General features: G+C 38.4%; 1 protein-coding gene across 1 annotated transcript in view; it reads right to left on the reverse strand.

Moving 5' to 3' along the window:
- Grm5 (glutamate metabotropic receptor 5) overlaps positions 1-25,755 on the reverse strand; it is a 470,415-nt gene that overhangs the window by 12,031 nt on the left and 432,629 nt on the right. Inside the window, exon 10 of the mRNA XM_090348591.1 lies at positions 5,511-5,606. Within this exon, the coding sequence (XP_090204717.1) occupies positions 5,511-5,606 (96 nt within the window). The remainder of the gene's footprint in view (positions 1-5,510; positions 5,607-25,755) is intronic.

Below are 25,755 nucleotides of genomic sequence, written 5' to 3' on the forward strand. Positions count from 1 at the left end.
CTAACATGTGTTGACTGCCTGTGGCCAGGTAGTATGGTATGTGTTGGACTTACATAATATCACTTGATGTTCACAATACCCCATTGAGATAAGTGTTATATTACCTTCAATTTTAGAGATTAAAGAGTTAAAATGACACACTAGCTAGTGCCTGAACCAATTTAGTATCAATTTTGCCTGCCTTCCTTCCTTCCTCCTCCCCTCTCCTCTCCTCTCCTTTCCTTCCTTCTTCTTTCCTTCCTTCCTTCCTTCCTTCCTTCCTTCCTTCCTTCCTTCCTTCCTTCCTTCCTTCCTTCCTTCCTTCCTTCCTTCCTTCTTTCCCCCTTTCATTTCTTCTCTTTCTTTTGTGTTGTTCCTGGGGCATGAACTCAGTATGAGGACTGACCATTAGCCTTTCATTCAAGGTTGGTTCTTTACCGCTGTGTCATACTTCTAGTCTAGTCTTTCATTAGTTAATTGGAGATAAGAATCTCTTTCCTGCCCAGGAAGGTTTTGAACATTAGTCCTCAGTCTGTCTCCTGAGAAGCTAGGATTACAGGCCTGAGCTACCAGTGCCCAGCTGAAATTGCTTATTGTATTTTTGAGTTTCATTTCTCTCCCATTTACCATGCTAAGGAAAAAGTTCTTGAGCAACTATAAGGCATGGGAAGGAAATAATAGTATTCTGTGTGCTGCATCATAGTTACCAAGCATCTTTAGAGTTACCATTTTAAAATTTTTGTATCTTTAGATATAAATCAGAGTATTAATTTGGAATTGATTTTAGAGAGGAAGATAGGGAAGTCTAGTGCAAAAATCCTAAAACATTGCTGAAAGATCCACTGGTCTCTTGCGGTAGAAGGACAGACTTTCCTTCTTTGAAGCCTGTCTTTGCCTTTTTAAGGGCTCCACTCAGATCATATTTGACTTCAACTAGTCTTAAGGTTTTTTTTTTCTAGTATAAACAACAGTTTATCTGAAACAAACTATTGGAAAGGCGTTTTTATGGTATTTCATTTTTTAGGATTGTGTGCTGGTCTCGGAGTTTATACTCAAAGCCTTATAAACCTTAATTTGGTGTTATAACTGAAAGCCTCCAGCTCAGCCTCTTGAATAGCTAAGATTACAGACATGAGTCACCAGTGCCCAGCTGACTTATCCATTTTTCTGATTCCTGCAATGGACTATAGACATTCAAGTGCACGAGGCAGGTTGTGTTTATCCATTCGTCTATAGAGTCTTTTGGATGCTTGGCTCATAGTAGTTGCTTAATAGATGAGATGACAAGAAATAAATTAGTGACTGAATAACAGGTGAAGCATTATATTTTGGGGCCATATTTCAGTTCTGAAACCATTAGCAACTAACAATGACTATTTTTCACCCCACAGTTACCAGATACTTCCTTGAGCACTGATTTATGTCCACTAAAATTAGATGCTGCTTATACTGAAAAATCAACTGCTTGGAAGTTCATATTTTATAGAACTGATATAATGTACATCTTATTTTATAGAACTGATATAATGTACATCTTATATCATCCTTTCTTCTTATACCAGGGAGGACTATAAACAGTTCTACCAGTTTCTTTCAGTGGAAGGATCCCTTCCTCAAAGAGACGTGAAGGATGAGTGTCTGTGCTTCTCTTTCATGAAATACTTGATCACAGTGATTATTCCAATGGCACAGACTCTGCTGAGACTGCCATTAACAGTACTGACCACTGACCTTTCACTGAATCACATGATAATAGGGCTTAAGTTATTTCCAGCTCTTATAGTACCTTTCTATTTAAGGCTTTTACATCTCCGCCAACAGAGCAGGAGGATGTAATTTGAAACACCTTCAGTGTGGTAGGAAAGAAATGTAATTTGAAACACCTTCAGTGTGAAGTAGGAAAGAAAGAAAAGTTACACTGCACCCAGACAGAAGAAAGAAATTCATGTAAATACAGTATTTCAGGAAGCTGAGTGTCATGAGTACATGTCATGGGCTAGTTCCTTTCCCAGTGAGGGGGTGTAAGGGGAAGGGCAGAAGTTTAAGGTACAGACAAGTGTAAAAACAGCATTGTTGCCCTCTGCTCTCCTGTGAAGACATGCAGTGGAAATGTTTCTCTCCACAGGATAGCCCCGTTCTAGGAAGTCAGCCTAGACATGAATTCATCAGGTCCTGTCCATTCCACAATTCCATCATAGAGAACTAACATCTGGAGCAACTGTACTGATTTTCATTTCTTTCTTTGCATGCCAGTTTTTGGGACTGGAGCTCAGAACCTGACACTCTTGTTCAGCTTGCTTGCCTATTCCATAGCTGGCACTACAACTTCAGCCATACTACCAACTCAGACTTTTGTTGGTCAGAGACAGTGTTTTGAAAAATTTTGTGCTTGACTGGCTTCAAACTACAATTCTCCAGGTCTCAGCTTCCTGAGTAGCCAGGATTATAGACATGAGCCACTGGTGCTCAGTTGTATTGGTTTTCTGTGGTTATTTGTGCTTTCCTCAGATATCCCCTGAGAGTGCTCAGTGAAGGCCAGAGAATCAGTTCAGATCTGTGCAGAGTAAATGCCAGGAATTACTATAAATGTGGAAAGTAACTGGGGAACTGAGGGAAGTAGTAGAAAGAAAGCCTTATCAGCTGATAGGAATAAACAGCTGGAAGCGGTGCTAAAGCTCAAGTGGTGGAGCTGGACTCTGGTGGCTCACGACTATAATCCTAGCTATTCAGGATGCTAAGATCCGAGGATCACAGTTCGAAGCCAGCCATGGCAGAAAAGTCTATGAGACTCTTAGCTCCAATAAATTACTCAGAAAAAGCCAGCAGTAGTGCTGTGACTCAAGTGGTAGAGCGGTAGCCTTGAGTACAAAGAGGCACAGGGACAACTCCAAGGCTCTGAGTTTAAGCCCCCAAAGGCAATAACAACAAACAAAACATCTATTCATAACTAGACATTTCAACTCCTGATTTAGAAAATTTAGATTGAGATATCCTGTCTCCTTACTTAGAAATTGCCATCGTGAACTTTGTTTCCACCTTGGAAAATTTTCTTTTACTGTTCATGTTGAACTAATTCTCCTGGATAAATATCATCACATATGTGTGTATTGATGTGATCAAATATAAACTTGGAGAAAAATTATGCAAATGAATTTTGCCTCCTTGTCTTTTCCTTCAGACAAATCTCTCTTCTTTCTTTCGTTTGTTCTTTCTTTTCCTTCCTTCCTTCCTTCCTTCCTTCCTTCCTTCCTTCCTTCCTTCCTTTTTTCCTTCCTTCCTTCCTTCCCTTTTCCCTATTTCCATCCTTCCTTGCTTTACACTGTCTTTAAGTAGCTGTTCAAAGGGGTTTCAATTCAACATGTCTGTTAGTTGAACCATGCATTTTTATCAGTGTTGGCCTTTTCTCAGCTTTCTTGAAGCTTTAAAGGGCTTTTCTTCCTAAGTCTCCCCCCAAACCCCATTTCTTTGTCAGTTTCAATTTATCACAAAGAAGAAAGAGAAGTTAGAAAGAAAAATGTGATTTTTCTCAATTAATTACACTAATCTGTGGAGTTCAGGGTATTACTTTTCTGTAGTATTTACTACTCTCAACCACCCCTGGACATATCAGTGTAAAAGGCCGTACTATTTATCTTGGCAGTGTCCAAATAAGTGGGAAACAGCATTGCATGGAATCTTGCTGATATGGAAAAACCTAGATCATTTCTGGAGTAGCTGTTGACTTGGCCCCCACTGTAAATCTGGATTGGATCCAAAGAAGGGTGGTGCATTTGACACAGAGCTCCCTTTCACTCTGTGCTTTACCCTCTGCCCCCCACTTCCATCCTCAGTCAAGATAGCTGTGAGAGCTCATCCCATCAAACAATAATTCCCAAGAACATTGCATCATTTTGACCTAAGGTTTGTCACAAACAGTTCCACGGCATTTCATAGACAAATAAACTTCCAAAATAAATGTTCAGAGATTGTCTGAATTGGAATGACCTAAGAAGCCTGTTACATGACAGACTTTGAACTGAAATGTCCTTATTGGATGGGCAGTTCCAGTTTTAGACTTTAAATTGGAAGTCATTCTGACAGAATCTCGAGACCCTTAGTTGATGCAGCCCCTTTTGCCTTGTTCATTTATTGAGCCTTAGACCAAATAGTCCATTGAGACACATCTTCCTGACATAGAGATTCATGCTAGCCATATAAAGTGACTATAAAAAGAAGGTCATGTACATAAGCACACGTTACTCAGCAAGTCATGGGTGAAACTAGCCAACCCTTTGGCTAGGGCTGTTGTAAATGATCACCGAGATTGCACAGTGAAGAGTTCTGAGACACATTTTTACAAACTGCAATGTGAACATTTCCCATGCAACTGTACAAGGCAATGTCCCTGGGAAAAGTGAGTCATTACTTTGAAAATGGGAAGTCACCCACCATGGAGGGTGAGATTCCAATTAGAGTATCTCCTGGTTATGTGGCTATGTTTCAAGTGATATCTTTGCATTTACAAACTGTCAAGTACACAGTAGATCTCATGGATTTCCTCCTTTCTCTAATACCGACTGCCACCTTTTCTCTCCATGGATCTTTCTAACAGCTGAATTAGGGAAATGACACAGCCAATTAGATGGGGACAGGTTGGCTCCCACTGCGAGATCTCTCAGCATATGGCTTCTCCAGCCTTCTGGAACTCTTGATGACAATTCAGATTATCTTTGTCTCCAGAGCCCTTTTCTTGAAATCCAATTCCATGCAGAAAAAAAAAGCAGGTTTATTTCATGCAACACAGCTCATTTGAGGCTTAAAGTCCCAAATACTCCAGTTTACAACTCAGTGGAAAGTGCCTGGAAACGACAGAACATGCAGAGCGCAGCAACAAGAATGCTCATTACCAACACAAGGAAGTAAAAGAGCTGCAAAGCTACAGTAGCTATAGGAGGACTAGCTTTCCTGAATTCCATGCAAGAAAAGACAATTGCCTCTGTAATCCACTGGTTTGTCATGAATTTTGCCCTTGCCTATCAAATGCGGTTACATTCCAAGTCAGTCAGGTTCATTTTCAAGCTTGTCTAGGAGCTGAAGCTGTATTGTTCCCCAAATTGCAATACCACCCTTAGAACCAGTCCTAAGCTTTGGCCTTTGTTTCCTTCACATCATGATTGCATAGTCCTGACTTATGACATTCCTCCAATCTCTTCCACTTTGCAAACTCCAGAATCATTTGCTCCATAAATTAAAATTTCAAGGGAGAACTGACTGGTTAGCTAAGGCTTCAGACATGCAAAGCGCACAACCCTGAGAAAACAGCAGCATCTGAAACAGGAGGCTCCCATCACTTCACATGAAGATGGCATAGATTTTGCTTTTGCTTTTGAGTTTTGCAAATCAAACACACACAGAAAACCCAGTGATGACCCAGGGTGGACACACTGTGTGGGATGCGGAGTTGAGCAAGGACCCAGACCTGAGAGCCACCTGTTCCTCTAGCTTGCAGACATTGATTTCACACCACCTCCGGCCACTCACAATTTGCTTACCTGCTCATTGTTGCTCTCCCACCATTCCCCATACTCCCTTTGGGGGTGAAACACTCTATTTCCGACTTGTGCTGGGCCAGCCTCCTGTCTTTGTACCTGGTAAGCATGAAGGACAGGAGCAAACAAAAAGACGTGATTGTGTGCTTAACTGCAAGGCTGTGGAAAAGCCTTGAGTGTAGATGGGGTCACCCACTGCCAAAACAAGATTCCTACTAGCAGGATACCAGCTGACTGGCGGGATTCACCAGAGGATTGCAATGGTATAGGAAGAACACTTAGGATGATTTTGTTATTTCTTTGTTAAACCCTATGGAATTGACTGTTCTACATAGCGAGGAATCTGCTTGTCATGGCTGAGAGGCAATAATAAAAGGAATGTTATTCCTAACATCTAATAAAAGATAATATCAATCAAGAAATTAGAATTTAGTTAGTGCACACCTATAGTAGAGCTTTATCTCAACGTAATCCTTTCAACAGTCCTGTCACAGAAGCTTTGTTAGTTTTATTCTCATGTTACTGGTGAAGAAATCTAAAATTATAAAGTTATAAAGATTAAGTGCATTGACCAAAGACTATTATTGGTTGATCTGGGCTCTGAACACAGGAAGTCAGAGTTCAAAAACTATACTTGAGACATTATAATAATTGCCTTCTCGTTAATTTTAAGTTAAGCTAAATATTATCAGTTAATCTTTGTTGGGGTATTGTATCTCTTTACTTTTCTTCTCACCAGTCCTGGGGCCTGCAGGGCCTGGGCACTGTCCTTGGGCTTTCTCAAAGGTAGCGCTCTACTCTTGAGCCACAGCACCACTTCTGGCTTTTTCTGTGTGTGTGGTACCGAGGAATTGAACCCAGAGCTTCATGCATGGTAGGTGAGCACTCTACCACTAGGCCATGTTCCTGACCATACATCTGTATGTAATAGTGTACATTATATTAGACAGCATCAGTACCAAAAGACAACAAAACACATTTCTGGTGTATGAGATATTGGAGAGCCATTACTTGGGAATGTGACAGGCTTAAGACAGTTACATTTTTCAAGTGTGTTGCAAATATGTGCGTGTGTGTGTGTGTGTGTGTGTGTGTGTGTGTGTGTGAGAGAGAGAGAGAGAGAGAGAGAGAAGTGATCATTCATCACTCCTGAAATGTGCTACACATTTCATCATAAAGGAGCGATGAGATTTTCCACATCAGTCTACTACAAGGTACATCAAGATGAGTCCTTAGGCTTCGATGAGCTGTTTGGTTTTTTTGTTGTTGTTTGTTTGTTTGTTTTGATTTTTTTCTTTTTGAGACACCATGCTTTTGCAGAGTTGGTCTCTCTTACCAATACATGCTTAAATAGCTTCACCAAAGTTGCCTACTTTTCCTTCCTTCCTTTTATCCTTCCTTCCTTCCTTCCTTCCTTCCTTCCTTCCTTCCTTCCTTCCTTCCTTCCTTCCTTCCTTCCTTCCTTCCTTTTGTAGTGTAGACTGAATTCAGGGCTAGGAAGGAACTTTACAACTCAAGCCACATACCCAGTCCTAACTGCCTATAGATCTTATAGGGCTCCAAGGTCTGAAATTTTATTACTTTTTGCTTCATAAGACTGGACACCAGTCTACATCATCTATATCCCTAGTGTTCAATAGGCTAAGATGAAGTAAATGACTATTATAAAACTTATACACTCCATATGATTATGGCAGGGGTAATAGAGATTAAGAACAGGTAACAAAATCAAGATGATTATTGGTCTTGTAGCAAAAACCTTCTTAATTTGTTTCCTTTTATTATATGTTAGTATTTAGAAATTAAATGAAAAGGCTCCATTACTTGAAAGCAAGTTAATAAACTGAGTTATCTAGTGAATGTTGATTTAGCAGCTAATAAGTTCTATCCCATGAGCTTTTTCTGTTCTTTAGCTATAGAAATATGTCATCTATTGTTCTTGCCTTGAGGAAATTACAGAGGAGTGGGAAACAGAAACATACTCTAGGTGTAGATCCTAAAGATAGGAAATGAAACTGAGGATTATGTTAAAAGAAGAATAGAATCAAAGCAGCTGGAAAAGCTTTGTGGTACTAAAGAAAATTCCTTGCAAGGTACTAGCCATTGAATGACACTCTAAATGTCAGTCCAAAAAGTTATGTGCTTATTTGTAAATAAGATTGTACAGTGAAAAGATTGGCCTGTAGCTTAAATTAATAATAGAACAATAATGGTCATTCAGGATTTTACAAGATCCTTGCCATATTTGTGAGTATTTTCATTAAGCTAATCACCAATTCATTTAAACTCTTCAAAATAAAATTAAAATACCTAAAATTTTTAAAATCTCTCTGTCTCTGTCCTTCTCTGTCTCTCTGTCTCTTTGTCTATGTCTCTGTCTCTGTCTCTCTATTTCTCTCTCTCTCTCATTCTCTAAGCCTCGCTAGCCTTTTTTTTCTCTCTGGTCTTTCTCTCTTTGTGTCTCTGTCTCTGTTTTTCTCTCTCCTCTACAGACTACTTAGTGATCTGAACTAATAACATATGAAATAAATTCTAAATGTTTTATTCTATCAAAGGCCATTCTTCCTTTGTTAAGAACATTAACCAAATCAAATAAACCATATACACATAAAAAACCAAGAATAACAAAATTTATTTTAATAAAGCAAGGTTTTGGAACTTTCTGGTAGTTCTTGTGTTCAGGTTAAAGTGCATATGAAGTTATCGATTGAAAAGCTCATGTGTGCTTTTAGAAGAATTCACTCCCTTCTTGACTGCCTATAACTGAAATTATGGCATTATTTTATCTACCAGATACTTAGATGATAATTTCATTCATTCATTCAGTTGTTCATTATCCCATTCAGCAATAATGTGCTACTGAAAGTAACAAATAATGCTTCAATAGCCCCTGATGCAGATATATAATTCTTTTTGTTGAGCCTATTTCAAAAACAGAAATGTTTATTAACATAATTTTAGCTTTGCAAACAGTATAGTTTACAAATTATCAATTTAAAATTTTCATTTATTTTTTTGTAATAAATTATAGCTTTTAAACACTTACTAAAACATTCACATAAATACATATGCAGACTTTGATGGCACTGGTCTTTGTCTTCTACAACCAGTAGCAAAAGTTATAATAGAAGTGACTACACTAGGCCGGGAGTGTGGCCTAGTGGTAGCGTGCTTGCCTAGCATGCACGAAGACCGGGGTTCAATTCCTCGGTACCACATACATAGAAAAAAAAATGCCGAAAATGGTGCTGAGGCTCAAGTGGTAGAGCTCTACCCTTGAGAAAGTCCAAGGAAAGTGCTCAGGCTCTGAGCTTAAGCCCAGGACTGGCAAAAAAAAGAAATGACTACACTAGTAAACAAATGCTGACTGTGCCAGGCTTCTTGCTGTATATTATCATCATTTCTTAATATTTCCTTCCAAAACAGATGCCATATTTCTCACAGATGTTAAAGATTAGGGCCAATAAGCCCCGGATCACAAAGCTTATGAGGAGAAAATCTAGAAACCAAATTCCTTTGACTCTAAATGTTGTATTATTTCCACTATACATCTTTCCAAGTGACATTTGCAGATTTAGAACTCAAACTATAAACTATAAAAGCTTATCATTGTCCCCTTTTTCTTCTCCACTTCAGTTTTGCAAGTGAGTAGCAGAGTGAACAGGAAGCCTAGAAATAGGACTCTGAAATGTTTCTTCTTTTGGGTCCATCAGGCTTTTAGTCTACAGCTTTCAAGACAATTTACTAAACACCTTCTGAGCTGTTAACTGTGTAAGGAGCACAGAGATAAGACTGTCATTGGTAAGGCCACCATGGAGAAAGGATAGTGAAATGCAAATGGATAATTACAAATAATATGCAAAGCTTTATTGCAGAAAAAGAGAAGGGCTACCTAACCCATATTAGAAAGGTGTGAAAAACTTTAGTGAGGTAGAAGGCTTCTAAGACACATGTTCAAAGGTGAGGAGAAAGCCATCATGAAAAAATGGATAGATGAAGAAAAAAAAAATCAAGAGTAAACACTTAGAGTTTGCAAGTGTTGGTTACGAGTTGCTTATGATTAGTAGTTTTAAAATTGTAATAACTTAAATGTAGATTAAGAGCAGATAAATGGGGATGCAGTTGGAGAAGTATACACAGATGTTCATAGATTACAAAATGCCGTGAGATAATCAATAAGCTAGGATAAAACATGGTCAAGGTCATAGTCATGGTCAATGTACTTATGAAAAGCAAGTATTACATTCAATCATGATATATAATCTAATCTAAGCAGAGTGATGATATGGACTAAATACAATTTTCAAAAAAGGAGTAAAAACGAAGTAGGACTCACTTTGTGGTCATTACAAGCAAAAGTTAACCCACTTAGTGTCTTGTTTGGAAGACTTAACTGAATTAACAAAATAAAGGAGTATATTTTGGGGAGACACACAACCTTCATTTTGGAATACTGGTGGTCGTGCAGGCGGCATGTTCAGTAGACACCAGGACATAAGTCTCTGGACACTGGAGAGCTAACGGTAAGGAGCCATTAACATGAAGACAGGTGTAAATTCAATGAGAATAATTGAAAATGTCAGAGAGAACTATGTGGCCAATGGAAAGAACTGGCTTACACACTTACTCATTGTACTAAACCAACATATTTTACAACTGTTCATGCAAATATGTTTCCAGAATATTTATGAAGTGCCTAGCATATTCTAAATGCCAAGTTGAGGAGCTCTTTATGTGATGTTGTTCTTATGAAATCTGGTCTTTTAGACTTATGCTCACTAAAGCTTTGACCTGTTTATAGGTCAAAACTCAGTTAAAAAGTACCGTCACACAAGTTTTAATAGATTTAAGAATGTTTTTTTCCTTCTGAAAGAAGGTACTACTTCATTTATAAAATTCTAAGACCCTCTCTATTCAGTTCTACAAGTACCCATATTTACTTGGTGAATATAAAAGATGTAGAGCATAAATCATTCAGCACTAAAAAATAAGTATAGCTTCTCTATAGTTTCTAAGATTCCATCAGAAAATTCTTATTCTCTATCATTATGTACTGAATATTGGTTTCAAGAGATTTCTAGGTTGATTGTGTATTCCATACTGGACGAATGACCCCAAAATGAGGTGGAAGAATAAAAGATAAATGAAAATACTCAAGCGTGTATATTAGGTGACATAACAAATATTAGGAGAATAATTTCTGAAGCTGAAAGGAAAGGAGAGAATTTGATGACAAAAGTGAATATTCTTTAGGTCAGGAAAATCTGATGTAGTAAGTTTGGCAAAGAATAGGACAGCCAACATGCTTTAGAGTCCAGCTACTGGAGTTGGGGTAAATGGAAGCTTGCTCTATATCTAAGAACCAAGAGCTCCAAATAAGCAGAGCTTGATGTGAACCTACATTCATTTTGCCATAACTATTTACAAATGAAAGTACAGAGGATAATCTACACATCATGAGTCTGAGTCTCAAAGAAGTTAGGGTTTAGTGCTTCTATATGTATATGTAAGAGAACAGAAGTGGTGGGTTGTCACCCCTGTGTATACAAAGACTAAATAACCCCCCTTGAAATGATTGCAGGGGAAGGAATGTTCTTAGGAGACAAATAGACTTAAATAGACAAATAGACAAAAATCCTTCCAAGCTCTTCCAACACCCCAATTGTTTTCCATTCTCAAACTCTGTATCATGCAGCACAGTAAAAACAACAGCATATACTCTCAAAAGAGTAGAAACCACAAAAAATTATTTCAATTTATTCTTTCATTGCTCCAAATATTCAGAAAAAATAACATGATCTTCCTAAAAAGGTTTTGTAAGGAAGTCAGAAAGGGTAGCATATTTCCTATTCTTACATGATTATTATTGTTGTTGTTTTGGCTAACCACTAAAAAAAGTTATTGAGTGAAAGCATTCAAAGAAATTATAAGACAAGTCATGCAGTGTCCTAGAAAAAAATCAAATAAGGAATTTTTGTCACAATACTGCAGAAAGAAAGGTAGAATTTTTGATTATACTGTAGCATGAACCCAACAGCTCAGAGAAACAAAGAAATTGTCAGAATGTATAAATCATAATTATTGACCCTACAATATAAGGCTGGAACGTTCTCTACATGAGTGCTTGGACAGTGAAGAAATGAAGAGAAGAGTGGAAAGGCAGTCAACAATGGACATACTACAAAATTAAGAGGAGGGAGGGGAAGCAGTGGATAGAAGAATAGGTGAGAACGTTGAAAAGGATAACATTGGTCAAGATATATTATATTCGTATAGCTTTGTTCAATCACAACTTTTTTGTATAATTACTTAAAGATAATAACAAGAATTAACAGCAAGTTAACTTTAGGGTTTACTGAATCTCGAAGGGGCTTGCCAATATTGTTTGTGGTAGTTGATGAAACACTGCCTCACCATGCTAGGCGAGACTTCTACTACTGAATGGCATTATTGTCTTTGTGTTAGTAATAAGTGCAAAGAAATTATTATAGACTTCAGTTCAAGGCACTAAGGGAGAGGGAAAGGATTCTTTTTTTAAAGTTTGAACAAGGGAATTATTCATGAAGTGTTTCGAGAGAAAACCATTGTAGAAAACAAGGCCCTAAGGAAAAGGGATATGATTCAGGAAGCACTCTTTCTCATTCAAAATATACCCAGAATCTAGTATTTGTCATCACCTTCTCCACTTACTACCACGGTTTAAATAACTATCATTTCTTAAAATTGTAAGTGTTCCCTAAACTGGTTTCACTCTGTTCTTAGTAATCTGTGCCTACTTTGGGGAGCTCAACCCAATTCACATTCTCCAAAACAAGCAGAATAGCCAGGAGATGACAGCATAGGCCTGTGGTCCTTGCTACTTGGGAGGCTGAGATCTGAGGACTGCAGTTCAAAGCCAGCCCCAGCAGGAAAGTCTGTGAGACTCTTATCTCTAATTTACCACGAGAAAAACCAGAAGTGAAGCTGTAGCTCAAGTGACAGAGTGATGGCTCTGAGTAAAACAAAACAAAACAAAAAACAACTCAGAAATAGCACCCAGACACTAAGTTCAAGCCTCTTGACTGCCCCCCCCAAAAGCAGAAAAATTCTGTCAGAATTTCAATTTCTACATATCAACTTTTTCCTTAATATTTTCAGTAATCTATCACATAGACAAATTGTGAATCTGTTGTAATTTATAAAACCCTGCATGGTCTCTCTCTTTTCTCTCATTATCTCTATGATCTCATCACTCACTTTTTGTTTCTTGACCACACTTCCTGCCCCCTCTTTTTTTTTTTTCTGGTCAATTGTAGGGCTTGAACTCTGAGCCTGGGTACTGCCCTTCAGCTCTTCAGCTCAAGGCTACTGTCCTACTACGTGAGCCACAAGACCATTTTCGATTTTCTGGTGCTTAACTGGAGATAGTCTCATAGGCTTATCAAAATTAACTACATAATGGCCTAGTGGAATAAATCAACCTCTAGGGCCCTTGCTACCATGCAAATAAAATGCCATTGCACTTCCTGGGCTTTACTGGATAAGGGTAATCCCCAAATTTGAAGGTCGCCACAGAAGCATTACTGTCAAGAGCTGAATTTCAGCCCACTTGTGGGAAATCACATGGCATCAGAAAGCAGACAGGAAGGACAAAGTAGAAGATTGCATAAGCTCCCAAGTATTGCCAAGACAGCTGAAGAAAAGCCTGTCAGCTTCCCAGGGAAAAACTGATTAGAGGAAGACAGTAGGCAAGTCACTGTGTGTCTTCAGTTTAGAAGGAAAGAGCAAGACCAGATTTTAAAAGCTCATTGAAGAGTGCAGCACTGTGGAGCCATTCTCCCAGTCTTACCCCTCCAACTTGTATTCAGGTAAGTATATTGGGAGGTTTACTAAGTGTTCTAATAAATTTTGTAGTACACACACACACACACCACATTTTTGCCCAGACTTGAATGCAAACGACTCACACAAAGATTTCAGATTACAAACAAAAACTGAGCATCATAAAATATCATCAAAAGTGAACAGAAGTTTTGAAAGTATATGAGAACCTGCCACAGAACAGAATAAACCATGCTCTACAGAAATAGAGAAGGCATAAACTTGCAGGAAAAGACTGAAAATAGACCATAAAAATGTAAAGAATCAAGCCAAGCATGGTGGCTCTCACCTGTAATCCTAGCTACTCAGGAGGTTGAGATCTGAGGTTCAAGGTTCAAAGTCAGCCTGGACACAAAAGGACCTGAGACTCTTATCTCCAATTAACCCTAGAGAACGGAAAGTGGGGCTTGGCTCCAGGGTAGGGTGGTAGCCTTGAGCTGAAAAGCTCTGGAAAAGTGCCCAGGGTGAGTTCAAGCCCCATGACCCACAAAAAAAAAATTAAACAAAACGTAAAGAATCAGTGACATTGGCTCACTCTATTCATGAAAATCTATTCTAAGGAAATAATTCAAGAAGCACCAATGTTTCTGTACCACAACTTTTTTTTTACTCTTTCAGTGCTAAATAAAATGGCAAGAAAAAGAAAAGCAAAGAGCTAAGCAAAACAACAAGAAACAAACCACAGGAGAATAGTTTAATAAATTATAGCATAACAGTATTATGGAAATGTGCTAGATGTTGTATTGAGTAAAGCATTTCATTCAGCTTCCAGAGAATCCCCAAAGGATGTTCTTTAATCCCAGCAATGATAAGAAGTGTTTTTGTGTGTGAATCATCCAAAGACGTTGCCCTTTCTTTGTGTACTTTCCCCCAACATTGCTGGAAGGCATATATTCTGAAACCAATCCTATAGTGCTTTATACACATTTGTCCTCAGCAGAAAAACCATTCAGGAAGTAGCTGAGTGCTGAGTAGAGGAAGGGTCTTCACATGAGAATAGGATCAACCTCCAGAAATATCCATTTATTAAATGATGTATTAAATCATTTATTAAATCTTAGGACATAAACAAAAAAATAAATTTTTCTTTCATACAGGAGCTCTTTTCCAACAGACATTTTGTTTTTCTCCTTACATTTTTGTACCTGGACAAGCAGAAAGGCTTTGAAGTTACTTGGACTTGGGTGATATTACTTAATGTGGACTTAGAGTATATCAGACACCATTCTAAGTATATCTTTATTTCCTTATTTAATCATCGCAAGAGTTTGATTCATTTGCCTATGGGGACCTCTGTTTTACACAGAAGGAAAAACTAGGACATGGAGAATTGAATTGACTTGTTCTAGGTTAACAGATTGGCTAATGAGACTGTGGATTGCTTCTCACTTAAAATGTCAGCTGCAAACATTAGCTGTGCCATTTGTTGAGCCTCATTTTGCCTTCAAATGGATACAAAAGGGTGTGGTCTTTTCCCCAGCTCTTTCATTATAATTTTTTGCAGTGTCCTTGGCTTGAACTTTTTTCTACTCCGAAGCTTGCTTCTCCCATGGGACGAATCTTGATGATCATTGTCCTATCAACTTGATTCTCAGCTTGGAGACAGATAGAACTTAAACCTCAGAACTCCTTTATGGAAGAAGATTTGCTCTAAAGGTAATGCAGTCTCAGATCCTTCACTCAGAGAGCTGCTCCCAAGAATTTTTTGCATTATATTTCTTAATAAGTGTCTCAAATTCTATAGAGCTTAAGTTTTGTATATCGTCTTGCCCACAACGGAGTTGCACCAAAAATGAAATCTTCTCCTTTTTGTGGCCTGAAGGCCGAGCCTGGAGGACGTTGTGTAAGTGAAGTAAGTCAGGCTTAGAAAGACATCCCCTGAGATATCATTTACATGTAGGAGAGAAATGTGTATTACATAGAAATAGAAGAACAAGTGATACCAGGGCCCAGGATGTGTGGGAGGTGGAGAGAGGATGGGGAACAGTTATAGGGGTATAATTAGATGTAGGAATAACTTAGAATCTTCTATTCAGCCCAGTAGAGCAACCCAAGTTACAATTAATTGTGCATTTTTAAATTATTAGTTGAGAAGATTTTTTGACAGTCCTGGGGCTTGAACTCAGGGTCTGAGCACTGTCCTTGGGTTTTCCTCAAGGCTAGCGCTCTACCACTTGAGCCACAGCACGACTTTCAGCTTTTTTCTCTGTATGTGGTACCAGGGAATAGAACCTGGGTTTTCATGCATGGTAGGCAAGCACTCTACTGCTAGGCCAAACTCTCCGCCCAGTCGAGATTTTCAGTGTTCTGAATCCAAAGAGATGACAAATTAGGAAGATAATAAAATGTCATTGCTTTGATCTGACTTTATACATATATTGAAATTACACTTAAAGCATAATCACAAACCAAATCACACCCCCCCCCCAACTCCAAAACCTTGAATTTGAACTACTTATGAGGCAGAGGTAGGAGGACTGCTTTTCAAGGCTATCTCAGACAGCAGGAGACTATCTGAAAAGCAAACTGGAGTAATAATGAGTGGTAGAGTTCTTTCCTAGGAAATATTAAGTTTACTGTCCTATACAGCAAAGCAAACAAAACCAAGCAAGTTTCAGTTCTATTCATGTTTACAGTGTTTCTCTCTTAACCCACTAAGAAACCATGAACTAGTTAAATGATGTTAGGGGATTGATTATGCAAAATGTAAATGTTGACGATCAAGATAACATGTGCAAACTCCTTGACCTTAATAGATGCCTCATCAAAATCCTTGTCATTTTCCTCCTTCACTTTTCTTCCTCATGTGAGCCTTCCTGTCCTACCTGTGCCTGTCAAACCCACTCTTCTTCGTCTAGTTCCTCTATCTCTGAATTGGAGCAAAGGGAAAAATGGGAATTTGGTGAAGAAGCTTTGTTGTAGTGTCTCCCTGGTCTGAGCATCATTTACTTGTAGCAAAAGCCAAGGTAGAGAGGGGGAAGGGACAGGACACTCCCCAACCCCTCTGCGCATGTACCCATGGAGATTGACGCTGACGACATTTGTCACAGCTGCGCAGGATTGGGAGCGGTGTCCAGGCAGAGGGCAGCGGCCTGAGAATGTTTGGATCGGTCCATGTGTGGACACAAACTTCAAGTTGCATCAGCACCCTATTTCTTTAGAAGGAAGGGACAAAATTCCCTGGTCGTTGACTAGGGGCTGTCTTTCCACTTCTTTCTATTTTTATCACGTTTTATTAAGAGTATCATGTTAATAAAGGGCATTGTCTCATCTGTGGTTTTAGGATAATGTTTCAGGTTTATTATGATCACACACAATCACAACAAATGGATTTCCTCATCTAGCCACTATGAAGCAAACATCTATGCTCGTAAATGAAATTTTCATTGCATCCAGCAAATGGAAGTGAGATGGTTTTCGTTTCAAAATGGGGGATACTCAAAGAAACACAAACACATTTCTCCCTCAGGGTCAGTGGAGAACCCTCTACGACTCTTGTGTAGAGCAGTATCCAGGTTGCTCTGACGCTTTAGGTAAAATCCTGCATTACTTACAAAGAAAACCTAAGTGTATTCTCCCATAAATCAATTGCATAGTACTTAAAATATTTTGTGGAATGGAAATACCACCCACATAGTTGTCAGTCTTTTTTAAAGAGTGATAATGGGTAAAGGAAATCCTTTCAACCTGTGAATTCAAGTCCTAGAGACACAGAGGCTACCTCTCTTGCTGTTTCTTTCTATAGATTGAATACAAAGTATTCTAAAGATGGAATACTTTGTGTGTATGCAAAGGTACAATGGTAAATTCATATGTATATGTGCATATAGAATCGTACACACCTATATCCATATAATTATATGCCAGAACACCCACAATTAAGGACACAATATTTCTCCAAAATTTTCTAAACCAAGTAGACTTTAGTTTGCTAAAACATAAGCAATAAAAGTATTTGTTGACTGTGGAGTTTGATTTCTAGTAATATCTCTGACTGATTATATGGTTTTGAACAATTCCTATATCTTATTAAGTTCCTTTTGGAAAAATGGGAGCAATATTACCTATTTCATGGGATTGATATGTTACATGAATTTTAGCATTGAATCTCATAAATATACTGTGATTTAAGGATGATTATCACTTTAATTCTATAGATACAGAAAATGAGACACGAAGAGTTAGAGGATTTGCCTAAAGTCAGATATTTAGTAGGGGCAAAACTGAACATTTGATTAAAGAAAATGACCATAATTATCAAAAGTGAACTCAGTTTTAAAAACTCAAGGTGGGGACCGGGAGTTTGGCCCAGTGGTAGATTGCCTGCCTAGCACACACATACATAGAAAAAAGCCAGAAGTGGTGCTGAGGCTCAAGTGGTAGAGCTCTAGCCTTGAGAAATCCCAAGGACGGTGTTCAGGCCCTGAGCTCAAGCCCAGGACTGGCAACAAAGCAAAACAAAACAAAAACCCTCAAGGGAAAGCCCATGGGCTAGGAAGAGATGGGGAAGCTCACAAAGACATGACAGATCATGTGATCGTTTTCTAATACATTTTCTCAAACAACCTTACAATTCTGCAATTGGTATCAGCCACTATATTTGCCCTGAAAAATACAATTGAGAAATGATGTCAGAAGTCAAAAGTAGGTGTTTTTGATTGGAAATACTATATGTAGAAGCATACTGCACACTTTCTAGATTCCTACCAGAGCAAATGCTTGACTCTAAAAGTCAACATTGAGAAAATGTAGTCCATCTTGAACGTTTCTGTTGAGAAGGTGAATGAAGATGGATTCATTCTATAAATATATGGACTGTAAGAATGAAGTCTGTTGAAGTTTTTTTAACAAAGAGGAATAGGAAGGAAGGGGGAGTGGCAGAAGTGTGATTGATTAGGTTCATTGCTTACATATCTGGGAATGTGTTAATGACCCCCTCCTTCCAATACAACCAGGGTATTCTAATAAACATTGTCATATTAAAAAAAAGAGATAAACAGGTTTTATAATTGAAGGAGTTTAGAATTTAATTAGGATGCCAAACCCCATGGACAAATTATTGTAGATGGCAAGATTTATGGTGAAGATACCACCACTTGTATGTGGCTAAGTTGGAAAGATCAAACTTCTGGAATTAAAAATGGGAAAGGTCTTGATTGAAGTGTGCTGTGCACAATGATTATCTGCTAGATGCTTAAGTTGTAGGAAGAGGTGAGTGAAAAAGAGATGATGGTACTTTTTGATTTCCTCACATGGAACCTAGCAGACCTGTGGCCATGTCATATAGTCAGTCTAGAAATACTAAACAGGTTCTAGATTAAGCTAAAGTTTAGGAGGTGTAAGCTGTCTCTTCATCTGTTTAGGAAGAAGGCAGGGTGTAGAAAAAGGAGATAGGGTAAATATTTTAGAGCAAGCTCAATGCCTTGCTTATGATTACCATAGTCATTACAAATAAAATAAAACGTTACAAAATACTTGAAGTCAGAAACCTCCTATGTATCTGAGAGCATACAAAGTGATTAAATCCATATAGGATTCAACAATAAAAAATTGAGTGAAAAAAACAATGTAAGAAGAAAAAGGATGGACTATTTTAGGAAAGTTCTGGAGAAATTAGGAGAGAAAAAATCATAAAACAACATGTTTTTCCTGCCCCTTTCTACAGTTACTCCCTGCATTGTGTTTCCTACAAGGAAAACACCTGCCACTCCTGATAATCTCATTATCTGTTTATATCTCTGGCTCTACTTACTACAAAGAAAAGCATGATCTGTTACCCTATTTTCTTTCATTTTATATTTGCAGTTCTGAGAATTTAAACCCAAGGCTTTAAACATGCTTGACAAATGTTTTACCACTGGCCTACACCCCCAGTATTACAGTTACTAAAATATCATCTTGTTATGTCATTCAACATGATACTCAGCCATTAGCAAATGGTACCTATTTATAATTGCTATCAGAGTGCTAGGGTAATATTCACTCAACAGACAACCCCACTTCCCTTTGACTGATCTATGGCCAACTATTATATTTCCTGTCTTGCTCTCTTTTTGTTGTCTACAGCCTAGTCCTTTGTTTTCTTATCATTTATATTAACCCAGGGAGTTTAACTTCTGTGTCGTACTCCATAACGCTGTGCGCTGGCCCTCTTGTGTCTGGTTTGATGAACTGCCCCACCAACTCTGTTCCGCTGTTCCTTCTCCTCTCGGAGCTCTGCTGTCCCCTGGGGGCTGTCTCAGGAACAGACTCGGCACTTGGCAACCACACTCCTGGCGTGGGAGTGTCACAGTCAAAGGCAGTGCTGCCAAACGCTAAGAATCCTTTGGCTACTCCTACCGCTCAAGTTTGGAAAGCTGTGGCTCTGGAGTACAGTCAGTTTAGCAACATGAAAGAGGCATAAGGAAGCAGCAGTTGGGCTTTCAAGAAGAGAAACACTGCACAAATGGGCATGGAGGATGCTGTCCCTATGGCCACTGGCTAAGAGACTTTCCCTTGCATCTTGGTAGTACATGCATTACATCAAAGATATCTTGATGAAATCCATCCGCCACCAATGAGTGTGTTCTACTTGCTTTCCCTTCACTGCCTCAGCCTCGAAAGACAGAGAGAACTTCCTTTGAAAAGGGGCTTGAAATTTCTCTGTGTTAACAACTCTCCACCAAGAAAATCTGTCTGTTCTCTGAAGACTCCACTATTTAACTTAGGGGGACTAGAATTGTTGGGTACTCCTTCTTTGTTGATTTCCTTGTTTTGAAGTGTTGGGGGAGGTCTCCTTCAAGGATATTTCACATGTTGGTCAACCATTCTGTCACTCAACTCTTTCCCTAGTCTACTCTTGCAGTTTTGAAACAGGGTTCTTTCTATGCGTGGCATCAGTGGTCACTGGATACCCTGGAGACTGCGTATTCAACCTCAGGAATCTTTAGTTCTCTCCTGTTCTTTCCTTAATTTGCCTGCTCTTCTAGGTTCTGTCCTTAGTTTTCCCAAATCACACTCCAAATCCCAGACTCTGCTATTCTGAACATCGGTTTGTTTGAACAGTTCTTGGACTTGTCCAGTTGAGTATCTCTTAGGAATCTTCTTCTTCAAACCAGCTCTCCTTTTCCTGGCACTCCTATCTCATTGTTTCTCATTTGATCTTGCCACCTTACACAAAACATGCTTTAACCTCAAAAGGTAACTCCTGAACTCCTCTCCTAATGCCATTACACTGGTCCCAAATTTCCATTCACCCAGGAAAATCCTAGGATTCATCTTTATTTTCTTGCTATTGCATACACTATCTGGAGCCACCACACGTTCTCATTAAGCTTGTGACAATGGACATCTGCTTCCCACTTCTCATCTACCCACATGGTGACAGCTATCCACAGAAACCAGAAAGGCCCTTCTGAACACTTTTCATTTGATTGTTAAGGGGTTCCAGTTATAGAATACATTTCTTGTTGAACACTGTGATGCCCTTCCTGGTTTTCTCCCACTTTCCATCCTCTCCCAACTTACCTCCCTCCCACCAAGTTGTAAAGTTCCCGACCAACACAGTGCTTGTGTGCGTGCCACTGTTGCATTGGTTTGTCCTTTGTCACACTATGTTGGTATTCGGCTTCCTTTCTCCAAATCAGATATACAAGACAGAAAGTGCAAAAATAAAAAAAAGTAACAATAGGGTTTCAACCAAATGGAAATAAAAACAAAAGAGAAAAATAAATATCTTCACACAGTACACTAAAAACAAAAATAGAAACAAAAATAACCCTCTGGTTTCCATATCTTGGGGTCATTTTTATTAGCATCATTTTGTATGGTTGTATGTACACAATTATTAAAGTTATTGTGATCCTCTGCTATGACTAGTCTCGACATATACTAATTATTACAAATGAGGGCAACCATGGAGCCTACGTTTCTTTGGGTCTGGATTACTTCACTTAATATGATTTTTTTCAAGTCTTTCTGTTTTCTTATGAATGGGGCAATGGCATTCTTTCTGATGAAAGCATAGAATTCCATTGTGCATACCACATTTTCTTGATCCATTCATCTACTGAGAGGCATCCAGGTTGGTTCCATATCTTAGCTATGGTAAATAATGCTGCAATAAACATGGTTGTGCTGGTAGCTTAAAGGTGGCCTTGTATGTGATACTCAGGAATGGGATTGCTGGATAACAGGGAAGCTCTATGTTTAGTCTTCTGAGGAACCTCCATACTGCTTTCTAGAGTGGTTGAACAAGTTTACATTCCCACCAACAGTGTAGGAGTGTTCCATCTGGCCATCTCCCACCAGCATCCGTTAGTATTAGTTTTCTTAATCATGGCCATTCTAACTGGGGTGAGGTGAAATCTCAATGTAGTTTGAATTTGCATTTCGTTTATAGCCCAGATATATTGCATATTTTTTCATATGTCTATCAGCTATTCTTATTTCCTCTCAGAGAAATTTCTTTTTAATTTTTTAGCCCATTTATTAATGGGGTGGTTGTTTTTTTCTTGAGGATTTGTTGTTAGGAGGATTAACTTTTTGAGCTCTAGGTATATTTTTAATATAGGGAGCTTGTTTGTTGTATAGCTAGGGAATATCTTCTCCTAATCTGTGGGCTTTCTATTTATCTTGCTATCTATGTCCTTAGCCATACAGATGCTCTGTAGTTTAAATGTGATCCCAATTATCCAGTTTTTCTTTGATTTGCTGTATTTCTGGGTCTTTAGGAAATTTCAACCTGTGTCAAGGAACTATATTGTATCCCCTATCCCTTCCTGCAACGTTTTCAGGGTATCTATTTTTAGTTTGCGGTGTTTGATCCTTTTGGAGTTGCTTTGGGTGTAGATTGATATATAAGACACTAACTTCAGTTTTCTAAATGTATGTAGCCAGTTCTGCCAGCACCATTTGTTGAAGAGGCTCTTTCTTCCATCTGATAATTTTTATCCCATCATCAAAGATTAGGTAGCCATGAGTCTGTGGGATAATTTCTGGGTCTTTCATTCTATTCCATTGATCCTCAGGCCTGTTCACACACCAATATCAAGCTGGTTTTTTTTTGTTGTTGTTGTTTTCTTTTGTTTAATAACAATGGCTTTATAATAGAGTTTAAAGTATGATATCCTTCTCAACATATTAATCTTAACATCTTCTCAAATAATTATGAGTTTCCTGTCACATTCAGATCAAAGTTCAAAATCACTTTCTTTGTGTGATCCCCCCAAACCAGCCCATATTAGTTTTCCTATTTCCCTCTCTTACTTTATTCTAATCAGAACGGGTTTTTGTTCATTCCCTTACACAGGTCAACTGGTTCCTTCCCTGAGATCTTTTCACTTCTGCTCTGTTAAGCTGGAAGACTTCTCCTCCCAGGCAATCTTTCATTCTTTTTTGTCTCTAACTTATCCAGACAGGCAATTCATGACCACACACATAAAAATATCTGGAAGCATTCCCACTCCATCACATCTCCACATTTTGCCTTAATTGAGTTTTTTCTATAGTGATGGATAATATTTGCTTGTTTATTGTGATTACCCCTGACTATATTTTAAGTTCTTTCATGGCTGAGTTACTTTCATTTGCTTGCTTTGGCTATACTGGAGTTGGATCTCAGAGCCTGTTATGTGACAAGCAATTGCTTTAACTTCTGGGCCACACCCTTATCCCATTTTGCTTTAGTTTAGTTTTAGATAGGCATCTGATTTTTGCAGGGGCCATTATTGAACCAATTGTCCTACCTACATTACTACTACCTCCTCCTCCTCCTCCTCTTCTTCTTCTTCTTCTTCTCCTTCTCCTTCTCCTCCTCCTCCTCCTCCTCCTCCTCCTCCTCCTCCTCCTCCTCCTCCTCCTCCTCCTCTTCTCCTTCTCCTCCTCCTGCTCCTCCTCCTCCTCCTCCTCCTCCTCCTCCTCCTCCTCCTCCTCCTCCTCCTCCTCCTCCTCCTCCTCCTCCTCTTTTCTCTTCTTCGCCAGTCCTGGGGCTTGAACTCAGGGCCAGAGCTCTGTCATTGGGCTTTCTCAAGGCTAGAGCTCCACCACTTTGGGCTTTTTCTATATATGGTACTGAGGAATCGAATACCGGTCTTTGTGCATGTTAGATAAGCACTCTACCACTAGGCCAAACTCCTTGCCCCCCTACCTGCATTTCTGAGTAGCTAGAACTTCAGTCATGTACAACTCTGTTTGGTGAGATTTTTGTTACATTTGACACTTTATCTCTAAAGCTTAGAATATTTCCTGGTACTTAGCACATTCTCAATAAGTAGCTGCCAGATGTACTAGTGAATAAAGTAAGGGTATTGAAATTCAGCCCATGTTCTCCACAAATGCTTAATGTTCTGTTACAGTGACATTTGCTTTATCATCAAGGAGAAGAATATACTTGGGTTGGTGAATTTGTGGACTAATACTTTTACTGAAGTTTGGCTGAATAAATTGGTACAATTTGGAGCTTTTTTTGTTTTAGAATGATGTTCCTGTAAAAGCTCTAAAAACTTCAGAAGTGAGAAGTAAAGAATCTATTTCTTTCTATAAAAAAACAAATATGTAAAAATCGCATGCATACAAGAAAATAAATAATAATACTACAAAGAAAAGGACTGGAGTTGTGGCTCAAGTGGTAGAGCTTCTGTTCATCAATCACAGGCCTTAATATCAAACCCTAGCACTCCTGCAGTAAGACATCACACATATGATAATCTGTCATGTGTGTGAGTATGTGTATGCACAGTCACACAAGTTATTTGTGTGTTGTACACACATATATATGTGTGTGTACAGTATATCTATATGTATATATAGAACACACACACACACACACATATATATATATATATAATGATTTTACCAGTCATGTAGATGCCTACATCCATATTATATATATTAAGTGGTCTCTATACATTCATAACTTCTGGGAACTACCTAGTGAAGAATCTCTTGGTAAATGGCATGCAGTAGTGAAGATGAATGAGAATAAATTTCAAGGCAAATAAATACATCGGAAACAGAAAAGCACAAGGACATTTTGTGATCCATAGATACCGCAGCTCAATTCAAGTTTAGTTGGTGCACAAGGTAAAGTTGAGAAAGTAAGAAAAGGGAGTTGATGAGGGTGTGAAGAGCCTTAATCAACCAAAATGTATTAAAAATAGAAAATGTTTTGGAAGCATATATGTGTATATATATATACATATACATATATTCACATGCATTTACATATATATAGATAGAGAGAGAGAAACACAGATAGAGATAGAGAGATATATAGATACTTATATTTTGATATACATCCTGGGGCTTGCTCCTAGCCCTTGTACTCTTATGAGTACTCTGTCACTTGAGTCATACCTCCACTTCTAGCTTTTTGTTGGTAATTGGAGATATGAATCTCACAGTCTTTGTTTCCCAGGATAGCTTTAAACCTTTATCCTTACATCTCATCTTCCTGAATAGACAATATTACAGACATGAGCCACTAGTGTCTGCCTATTTTTGAAAATTTAAATTTGTTCAGCTTTTTACTCTGATGTTAAATAGAGATAAGACAATCAAATTTGCATAGCAGTTGTTGAAATAAAAAGCAAAAAATAATAATGTCTATAAAAATACTCCCATCTACTCACTAACTGGGAACTCACTAACAAAGGAATAATATTGTTTCTTTTCTTTTCTTTCTTTATTTCTTTTTTGTGGGTCATGGAGTTTGGATTTAGCCTGGGAGCTGTCCCTGGGTTCTTCAGCTCAAGGCTACTGCCCTGCCCTTGAGCCAAGCCCCACTTCCCGTTTTCTAGAGGCTAATTGGAGATAAGAGTCTCAGGTTCTTTTGTTCCAGGGCTGGCTTTGAGCCTTGATCCTCAGATCTCAGCCTCCTGAGTAGCTAGGATTAAAGACATGAGCCACCACACCAGGCCAACGTTGTTACTTTTTGAGAGTAGAATGAAAAGTTTTTATGTTTAATAAGAATATGGAAATAAAAAGAACCCATTACAGAGTTTATGTGACCTAAAAGAGAATGAATGTTAGGTGTACTGAGATCAAAGTGACAGTGTTGAGAGAGATGGAATAGAATAATGAAAGGAGTGACATCAATCAAGGTACATTTTACTCATAAATCAATATGATGAATGGAAACCCTTGTAAGTTGTATGAGTACTTAGAGATAATAAAAATTTTAAAAATAAAACTACTTGACATCAACAGGACACCAAGGAAAAACATGTTTGAAAATTACAAGTGAAAAGTTGTTTGACTTTTCCAAACAGGATAGCAAAAATAGAAAGGATAGAAGAGCTATGGATCAAGCCTTAGGGATTGACTTCAGCTGTGAGGCAGGAAGCAGCCCCAAGTGGCCACAAACACTTACAATTTTCTTTCTTGCTGAAATACCTATCTAAGAAACTCA

This window comes from Megascapheus bottae, chromosome 16, assembly GCF_031878675.1.
Source record: "Megascapheus bottae isolate mThoBot1 chromosome 16, mThoBot2.hap1, whole genome shotgun sequence".
NCBI classification, from domain to species: Eukaryota; Metazoa; Chordata; class Mammalia; order Rodentia; family Geomyidae; genus Megascapheus; species Megascapheus bottae.